Here is a 9,356-nt window from a genome sequence, read left to right on the forward strand (position 1 = left end):
ACTGGCAACATGTTGGCAAGGTCGTAGACACATTTAAAAAAAACAACCTTTTAGGATGTCTATCGGGAAGAGACAAGAGCATCAAGATCATCGCTGTTTATTAGACGATTCTGATCCCTTGGTTATGGGTGCATAGTGTAGAGGTAGGCAGCACCATTTCCCCTGGAGAAATTGGATGTTCAGCATGCTCAAGGGCCATAGACAAGTAGTGAGGCCCATGAATCTTCCCCAGCTGTACAACCATTGTCCATACTGGGCAAATATTATGGGTCATCACTGAACATATTCTGAAGGACTGAAGGGAACCAGTGCAGATGGCTCCAGTTGGATACGATTGAAGAAAACTGAACTGGTGGGCGGGGCTGGATGTGATGGGTGTGACTAGAACCAGTGGGTGGGGTTAAATGTGATTGGCAATGGTAGGGCTAATGGTGAAGCTGGGAGTGGTGGGTGTGACTAGAATTAGTGGGCGGGGTTAAATGTGACGGGCTAATGGTGGGGCTGCGTGAGGTGGGCGTGGCTAAGACTAGTGGGCGGCGCTGGACTCTGCAGCTCCATACTTGTGGTTCTACGGGCACCACTTGGAAGAGTGGATTTTTACTCATGCACATTATATTGTTGCACCATAAAATTCATAGGTACATCAGTTCATTTCCAGAAAATTAAAAGTTCAAATTTTATATTTTAGCATAGCTGAAGATCTGACCAGCCTCTGTCCTCTAAATATCTCCAGGTGTAGCTTATATGATAAAAGACTGAAGTAACGTGTTTTAATGCAGTAGATAAAATAATGCACTTAACTTTATATGTACGAGACATCAAGGCACTAAAAAAAACCAAAATGTGCAACAGTTTATTTGCAATGTATAAAATAACAGGAAATTAAGTGTTCAGTGCTCCCATTCCTAGCCACCCTCACATGAAATGGAAGGTGCACAGACTTTATCTTGCTGATCTTTTTGTGTGCCTGTAAATAAACATACCACATGTGAACATATATGAAGGTCATGATGGACACACAAACATACGTGATTGGGGACTTTGGGGGCATTACGTGGGCTGGCAGGCCAGAGGCACTCAGCCGCCATTTCTGTGGAATTGTCTTGTAAATTTTTCTGTCAATATTTTGCTGTTTCACAGATTACACTACTGTGCAAAATAGTGTAATTTTTTCACAAAAGCAACAACACACAACTCAACTGGGAACAGTGCAGCATGACTTTCATGTTTCAGCAATAACAGTATCCAAGGAATCCCAATTCTGCATAAAAGGTAGGCCAATAAATCCAACCAAGCAATTATCAAGATCAAAGGATCTCACAGTCTTTGATTTTTTATATCAGTTGATTGAGCATTAATCTAAATCAAATGAATATGTTTTACGTATTACAACTGCCTTCTATTGTATCAAATAACTTCAGTCAGCAACTATGAGCGCAAATAAAAAAAAAGTAAGCAAAAATAACTAATTTACGGAGTTATTTTAAGTTAATGGCGGCTAGCGATTTTGTAGCGTAGATATTCTAATTTGACAAATGGACTATAACAGGAAGATGTGAGACAAAACTGTGAGTTTTAACATTTCCTCTTTTTCAGCCTCCTAAAGGCAAAGGTAAAAAGGCTGCAAAGGCCAGGTCGCCCATCATGATAAATGGCCTCACCAAAGACGAGATCTCGCTGGAGAAGGTCAGAACTTAAGTCTCGTTGTCATGTGAAGTATTTGGTTTTGGTTGGATCTAGTTTATCAGTCTAATGCTACCGAATTCTATTTTTATGGCAGATGGAGGAGCACGCTGCTCAGCTGCGAGAGGAGCTGGACAGAGAGGAGGAGGAGAGGAAGTATGTTCAGCTGGAGAGGGACAAGATGTTTGGCTTCATGGAGACCACTCAGAGAGAGCTGGAGGACCTAAAGGCTGAGCTAACAAACGTAAACAAGGAGATGGTGGAGGATGAGAGGAGGCACCGAGCTGAGATCAAGGTGAGGTAAATCCAAACAATAAGGCTGAACACAGAATGAAATCACAGAGGACTTATATCATGAGCATCTGAACCTGATAAATGCTGCTCCTGGGAGAATGGTGCAAGGACAACACAGATTCCAACAAGCTCTGGAGAGATGAAGGCAGATTCTCTGAATCCTCCGAGTCCACAGTCACTTGCTGCATTTGTGATGCTCCTGCTGAATGACAGATAGACCGTAGGAGCATTTTCCATGGCGTTAACCCTGCACCTTTATTTCCTTCCCCAGGTGTATAAGCAGAAGGTAAAGCACGTCCTGTGTGAACACCAGAACGTGATCTCGGGGCTGAGCGCCGATGCTGTAGTCTTGGCTGAGGCCATGCAGAAAGAGCAGCAACAGTTAGAGGCTGAGATCCATCTGGAGCAGGAGGCCATCGCTGTGGACATGCAGGATGTGGAGAGTGAACAACTGGCCTGGGAGATTGAACTGGTTTGTGCTACACACCAGCTCCTAAATACAGCCCCTTTAAAAGCAGCAACATTTGAAACCGCTTTTGTTCTTAATCTTAGCAAAAACACAATGAAGAACTGAGCAAAGTGAAGGACAGCGGGGAGAAACAGTGTGCAGGTAAATACCTTTAAATGATGAATTCAAATCAAACCCAAAGACCAGAGATCGGGCATCTTTGTGGCCTTTTATTTTAGAGGTTATAGCCAAGTATGAGAGAAAGATGCAGCTGATCCCACAAGACATGGAAAACATCAGGAAGACTCAGATGAGTGAGAGACGCCAACACTGGGACGACCAAATGGCTTCTCTCATAGAAGATCACGACAGAGCTGTCAGAGACTGGGATGTTGTTATTGCTCATATAAAACAAGACGCAGACTTGAACCTTTCGCTCAAGGTATTTGATGTAGATACTGATCCAATCAGTCGTCTGGAAAATGATTACAATGCTTCCCCCCAAAGCTACTATCTAAGGGTTTAAGACAGAAACTATTCTAGAAAACGTTGTTGTTTTTCCCTCTCTGAATGATGTTAGCCCTCCGCTACGCACGCGAGAAGCCAAATTATTTTTCAGAAATTGCACTTGAGATTTTGAAGTTCCCTTTTTAAGTTTTTAAGGCACTAAAATTTGCCCATTGAAGACAAGAAAAATCCCATTAGCATCTTTCTCTTCCTGAGTAAAAATCGATGCCATCCAAGCCGGTATTTTACCGCCAACTATGAATGCATAATGTTTCCCCCATAAGTGCTACTGACATGTTTGATGCTTGTTTTTATAGGTAGAAATTAAAGACATGAAGATAGAACAATGCAAAAAGGACGCAGAATTGGCCCAGGTTTTGGAGGATAACAAATGTATTTTTGACGCTCTCTTGAAGTTGGAGAAGAAAATCACTGAATTTGAGAAGAAAGCTGGGACCTTCGTCTCAAAAAGGGCTTCAGGGGTCAGTTCTGATGTGCTCCCGATTCAAATGAAGCCCAGTTGATGTTCTCTTTATTATAGAAATGACACATGTAACCGTCATCTACAGAATACCGTCGAAAGTATGAGGGCACGGAAGCTGGAGGACTTGAAATCAGAAAATGAAGCACTGGAAATGAAAGTCCGGGAGGTCAATCACAGATTCTGTGTGGGTCAATGTCAGCTGGATGTTTGGTCTCCCCGTGGTTCTGTTGCCATTTGCTTTGTTTCAACCTGTTGCAGTTGGAGCAGGAACGAGACGAGCTGTACAAAAGAAGTGAGACGAGTGTCCAGGAGGAGCCACAGGAAGATGAGAGGTTTCCTCTGCTGGAACATAAAGGAAAGACTCTGACGGCGCGTCTGGAGAAGATTGAGGCTCAGATCATTTCAGTCAGCTCGGCCTCCAACATGGACCCAGCTGTTCTGGATGGGCTCCTTAATGACATCGAGGTATTTGGTGATCTGTTCACTATAGTTCTATCCTCTCTCACATATTTTCATTTAGACTTGAGTATCGAATCACTTTTGTCTGACAGGAAAAACTGGACAACAGAAATAACACGATCAAGATGCTGCAGCAGCAAAAAGCTACGATTTCTAAGGTCCGTCCATGTTTTTCTGACGGGAAGAATTTCAGTTTGTTGCTGGTGAATCTGTGTAGCAGAGTTCATGTGGAACAACTGTGTCCTTGTATCCAAACAGGCCTCCAGCGCCCCTGAAGACGCCCTTGTGAGGTCTGTGGAGAGGCTCACAGTGGAAGACGTCTCCCCCAAAATGAGATGTAATAACACCCAAGTGATGATCAATTTAGAAGGAATAAGACTGGCAACCCCTAAAGATCCTGGCAGGAAGAATAGCACCAATCTTTTCACTTGTTCCCACACGTCTAATCTTTAAAGATTTACCTCACCGCTCACGGAAACACATTCATCCATCTTCCTTTTGGCCACCTTCCATCTTTACATTTATGATTCTCTTACTCTTAATATTTGATGAGAGCTCGTTGATGTTCAGGTGGGCGTCAGCACGTAACAAATGTAGAATCAGCTGAGTCTTATTTCCCTCTTTGGTTTATCGTTACACAGATAAAATGGTGAATGTGCTCCTTTTATTTCCCATTCCTCTGGGTCACTCGTGTCACCAGTCTTATGCCTCTGTGTTGTGTTTCATTCATTTTTCACACACTTTTTATTCTCTCTCCTCTCGCCCAGACTGAATGAAGAGGAAGCAGCGCACTTTTCAATTCACGATAGCAAGCATGTAGTGTGCCCATGAAAAGGAACGTAGGGGCACACACACACCGCAGTTCCGCTTGAGGAGCGACTCGTACCCTTGTCAAGTGACGTCAGAGATGGAAATGTATTTTGTGCATTTATACACGTCTAAAACAGCCGTTACACAGGAAGAAGATACGTTTCACCTACTTCTTAGCACTTTTTAGCACCATTTTGTTATTTCAATAAGGTGACGTGATTATAAATGTCAGACTTAAATGAAGTTCTGTGTTGGCGCTCGTAATATTACTGTACTGAATTATGACTAAAATTTGAATTCTTCACAGTAAAAGATATCTGAATAAAGAGTTATTGGTTTCAGTTACTGTCAATAACCAGTATCGACCCTGAAAAAAAGGCATAGCGGTCTGTGCCTATTTAATATACCATCACAATGAATACACATAAAACCAGGATCAACTACGCTAAAGGAAGCATTTACTGAAGAAAACAGGAACTCAACACGACTAAATTTTGTTTTGGAGCCCATGAAAACAGAATAACGGCCGGGATTTTGTCACCGTCTGTCTGTCCGTCCAGTCTGTGCTCACACCTCCAGCAGACACTGATGGTTACAGCCCTCCAAACCCCACAACAGGCAACACACACGTGTGACAATGTGCCCACGGGACTGTCAGCACAGCAAGCAGCAGAGACACCCAGCCAAGAGACAGAGGGCCTGGGCCTGAGCCATGGCACAGCACCCAGGAGCAGCCTGGTGGCGGGGGGGGTGCCAGCAGGATGGTGAGCAGCCTGTCACCCCCAACCGGACCTGCAAGACACTGAGAGGCAGAGTCACCGAGACCCCTGGTGTCCAGGAGGGTCACTGGGGTTGTCACATGTGGCACATCCAACCTCGATGACGATACAAATACAGGAAAATGGATCCAAGCAAACAAATCTCCTTGTCAGCTAGCTGGCTAACTAGTAAAAATGTAGTTTCCTTCTTGGAAAAGTCCGTTGTGGAGAGAGTTGCAAACTAATTCAGGCCCTTCTTGAGATTAAATGGTAAAAACATGAGTAATATTTGGATACTAAAATCAATGGTTAATATGGGAAACCATCAGTAGCCCTAACCCTAATTTAATAATCTCCTTTTCTGAGTCCCCCCCCCCCCCCAAAAAAAAACTCTCTGATTGGTGTGGAGTTTGTCCGGGTGAAGGCCGCCCCCCCTCCTGGAGCCATTTGTATTGTAACAGCCTGTGCTGTTGTTGCCATGGCAACACCCTGTTTGTCGTCACATGTTTCAGAGGTTAGCTTGCTGTGTGCCAACGGAGCCTTAAACTAGAAAAAAAGGCGTTTCCTTTCTTTGTAGCTGGATACCTGCGATGGTAAGAATGTTTTCTTTGTTAATGTAACCCATTTACAGAATATGGTTGCAGAAAGTGACTAGTAAACAATGAGGTTTGCTCGCTAACTCATCATGGTTACGTCTAGTTTGACAAACAGACCATTACAGGAAGACGTGAGACAAAAACCTCAAACAAGTTTTTCCCCCTCCAGCCTCCGAAAAACAAAGGCAAAAGTAAAAAGCCTGCAAAGGCCAGGTCGCCCGTCTTGATAAATGGCCTCACCAAAGACGAGCTGTCAAAGGAGCAGGTCAGAACTAAATATCGCTGTCATTTAAAGCGTTTTTCGTTTTTTTGTTGATCTAGATCATTAGAGTATCAGATATCAGAACACTGAAAATGTGGATACAGCTGCTGTTGAATGTGGAGCTCCTTTATGGCAGATGGAGGAGCACGCTGCTCAGCTGCGAGAGGAGCTGGAGAGAGAGAGGGAGGAGAGGAACTATTTTCAGCTGGAGAGGGACAAGATGTTTGGCTTCATGGAGACCACTCAGAGAAAGCTGGAGGACCTAAAGGCTGAGCTCAAAATCGTAAATAAGGAGATAGAGGAGGATGAGAGGAGGCACCAAACTGAGATCAAGGTGCAGAATTTCATACAGATTAAGAGATTAAGTCGCAGGGATTTTATTCCAAATGATTGTTTCCTGTTTTGAAAATGTGCAGATGGAGAAAGAATCTCGATGAGTTTCTCGGCATCACGTTTCTGCTAAAAATGTTTTGCAGTTTTATATTTAAAAAAAGCATCTGAACCTGATAAATGCTGCTCCTGGGAGAATGGTGCAAGGACAACACAGATTCCAACAAGCTCTGGAGAGATGAAGGCAGATTCTCTGAATCCTCCGAGTCCACAGTCACTTGCTGCATTTGTGATGCTCCTGCTGAATGACAGATAGACCGTAGGAGCATTTTCCATGGCGTTAACCCTGCACCTTTATTTCCTTCCCCAGGTGTATAAGCAGAAGGTAAAGCACGTCCTGTGTGAACACCAGAACGTGATCTCGGGGCTGAGCGCCGATGCTGTAGTCTTGGCTGAGGCCATGCAGAAAGAGCAGCAACAGTTAGAGGCTGAGATCCATCTGGAGCAGGAGGCCATCGCTGCGGACATGCAGGATGTGGAGAGTGAACAACTGGCCTGGGAGATTGAACTGGTTTGTGCTACACACCAGCTCCTAAATACAGCCCCTTTAAAAGCAGCAACATTTGAAACCGCTTTTGTTCTTAATCTTAGCAAAAACACAATGAAGAACTGAGCAAAGTGAAGGACAGCGGGGAGAAACAGTGTGCAGGTAAATACCTTTAAATGATGAATTCAAATCAAAGCCAGAGACCAGAGATCGGGCATCTTTGTGGCCTTTTATTTTAGAGGTTATAGCCAAGTATGAGAGAAAGATGCAGCTGATCCCACAAGACATGGAAAACATCAGGAAGACTCAGATGAGTGAGAGACGCCAACACTGGGACGACCAAATGGCTTCTCTCATAGAAGATCACGACAGAGCTGTCAGAGACTGGGATGTTGTTATTGCTCATATAAAACAAGACGCAGACTTGAACCTTTCGCTCAAGGTATTTGATGTAGATACTGATCCAATCAGTCGTCTGGAAAATGATTACAATGCTTGTTTTAACCCCAAGATAATATCTTTAATGTGATTCCATAAATTAAAGTAAATAAGACAGAAAGTAAAAAAAAAACAAAAAAAAACTATTCAATTTATGCTTTTCTCTGTCCAAACGGTATTAGTAAAGAACTCGTCGCTTCTTCTCATTTAGTTGTTTGTGTTTTTAAAGGCACAAATTAAAGACATGAAGACCAAGCGGTGTCTGAAGGACGCAGAAGTGGCCCGAGTTTTGCCCGATAATAGACGTATTTCTGACGCTCTCTTGAAATTGGAGAAGAAAATCACTGAAAATGAGAAGAAAGGAGGGACGCAGGGTTCAGGGGTTCGTGCTGATGTGCTCCCATTTCAAAATGAGCCCATTGCCGCAGTTTGTGTTCTGTTCAGTCAACACACACATTTAACTCCACAGAATACGCTTGAAGACAGGACTAAGAATCTGGAGGACTTAAAATCAGAAAATGAAGCGCTGGAAATGAAAGTCCGGGAGGTAAAACAGTTTCTGTGTGGGTCAATGTCAGCCAACTGCTCGCTCTTCATGTGCATCTGCGTTCCTGTTTATGTCAACCTGGAACAGTTGGAGCAGCAACGAGACGAGCTGCACAAAAAAGGAAATCAGAAATCCCAGGAGATGCAGCACGACGGAGATGAGAGGATCGTGCTGCTGGAAAGGAAAGAAAAGACTCTGACGGCGCGTCTGGAGAAGATTGAGGCTCAGATCATTTCAGTCAGCTCGGCCTCCAACATGGACCCAGCTGTTCTGGATGGGCTCCTTAATGACATCGAGGTATGTGTTGATCTGTTCACTATAGTTCTATCCTCTCTCACATATTTTCATTTAGACTTGAGTATCGAATCACTTTTGTCTGACAGGAAAAACTGGACAACAGAAATAACACGATCAAGATGCTGCAGCAGCAAAAAGCTACGATTTCTAAGGTCCGTCCATGTTTTTCTGACGGGAAGAATTTCAGTTTGTTGCTGGTGAATCTGTGTAGCAGAGTTCATGTGGAACAACTGTGTCCTGCAGGCTTGGAAGGATTTGCCAACATCTGTATCCAAACTGAGGCCCTGAAGACGCCCTTGTGAGGTCTGTGGAGAGGCTCACAGTGGAAGACGTCTCCCCCAAAATGAGATGTAATAACACCCAAGTGATGATCAATTTAGAAGGAATAAGACTGGCAACCCCTAAAGATCCTGGCAGGAAGAATAGCACCAACAGAATTCCCAAATTTCTACTGTTTAAATATTTTCCTCATCATTGATGTAGACACGTTACATCAACAGAAAAACTTTTATTTTTCCATGTGTGATTCTCTTATGTTTGATAATTCCTGTTTTTCCTTCTGTGTGCGAGAACTCCCTCTTCTGTATTTCGGTTTAAGTAAACTACAAATACAAAACTGTTGCACTGTTGTCACGCTGGCCGAGCCGCCAGTTACTCTTAAAACAGAATTTCTCGTCTCCGTCTCTCCTGTTGTGGACGAGCAGCCTGTGTATTCACAAGTTTTCATCCTCCAGTAGTGTCACAGAAGGGAAATAAAGCACTACTGTGTCTCATGATTGTGTTTTGGGGTCGTCCTTGATACATTTACGCCATGATGTGCCTTCAAATGTAACCTGGACGCTCAGAATCTGCCAACTGTGTATTAGAATGTGATCTAGGACGATTCTGCTTCCTGC

General features: G+C 43.7%; 2 protein-coding genes across 3 annotated transcripts; both read left to right on the forward strand.

Moving 5' to 3' along the window:
- Positions 1-492: 492 nt before the first annotated feature.
- LOC105417304 (dynein regulatory complex subunit 4-like) lies at positions 493-4,991 on the forward strand. Of its 2 annotated transcripts, none has more exons than XM_029846010.1 (12): positions 493-1,451; positions 1,597-1,686; positions 1,781-1,978; positions 2,249-2,449; positions 2,530-2,587; positions 2,665-2,867; positions 3,250-3,414; positions 3,502-3,582; positions 3,675-3,881; positions 3,968-4,033; positions 4,134-4,212; positions 4,641-4,991. In XM_029846010.1, coding segments are annotated over exons 1-12 (1,371 nt in total). In that variant the 5' UTR covers positions 493-1,430; the 3' UTR covers positions 4,643-4,991. The 2 variants fall into 2 exon arrangements, with proteins under 2 accessions (XP_029701870.1, XP_029701871.1); XM_029846011.1 differs by having other exon boundaries at positions 494-1,272; positions 4,641-4,990.
- Positions 4,992-5,923: 932 nt separating this feature from the next.
- LOC101077869 (dynein regulatory complex subunit 4-like) lies at positions 5,924-9,235 on the forward strand. The gene is made up of 11 exons (XM_029846163.1): positions 5,924-6,036; positions 6,209-6,304; positions 6,438-6,635; positions 7,002-7,202; positions 7,283-7,340; positions 7,418-7,620; positions 7,846-7,998; positions 8,086-8,163; positions 8,251-8,460; positions 8,547-8,612; positions 8,704-9,235. Exons 1-11 carry the CDS (start codon positions 6,034-6,036, stop codon positions 8,746-8,748), a joined length of 1,311 nt encoding a protein of 436 aa, XP_029702023.1. The 5' UTR covers positions 5,924-6,033; the 3' UTR covers positions 8,749-9,235.
- The last annotated feature ends 121 nt before the right edge of the window (positions 9,236-9,356 follow it).

This window comes from Takifugu rubripes, chromosome 13 (assembly GCF_901000725.2).
Source record: "Takifugu rubripes chromosome 13, fTakRub1.2, whole genome shotgun sequence".
Lineage (NCBI taxonomy): Eukaryota > Metazoa > Chordata > Actinopteri > Tetraodontiformes > Tetraodontidae > Takifugu > Takifugu rubripes.

Bases quoted from the DNA above. Each gene is read 5' to 3' on its own strand.
- LOC101077869 (XM_029846163.1), top strand. The intron at 6,636-7,001 runs GTGCAGAATTTC...TTCCTTCCCCAG, and splicing joins GGCACCAAACTGAGATCAAG to GTGTATAAGCAGAAGGTAAA. The intron at 8,164-8,250 runs GTAAAACAGTTT...AACCTGGAACAG, and splicing joins TGGAAATGAAAGTCCGGGAG to TTGGAGCAGCAACGAGACGA.
- LOC105417304 (XM_029846010.1), top strand. From the start codon at position 1,431: ATGAGCGCAAATAAAAAAAAA. The intron at 1,687-1,780 runs GTCAGAACTTAA...TTTTTATGGCAG, and splicing joins ACGAGATCTCGCTGGAGAAG to ATGGAGGAGCACGCTGCTCA. The intron at 4,034-4,133 runs GTCCGTCCATGT...GTATCCAAACAG, and splicing joins AAAAAGCTACGATTTCTAAG to GCCTCCAGCGCCCCTGAAGA.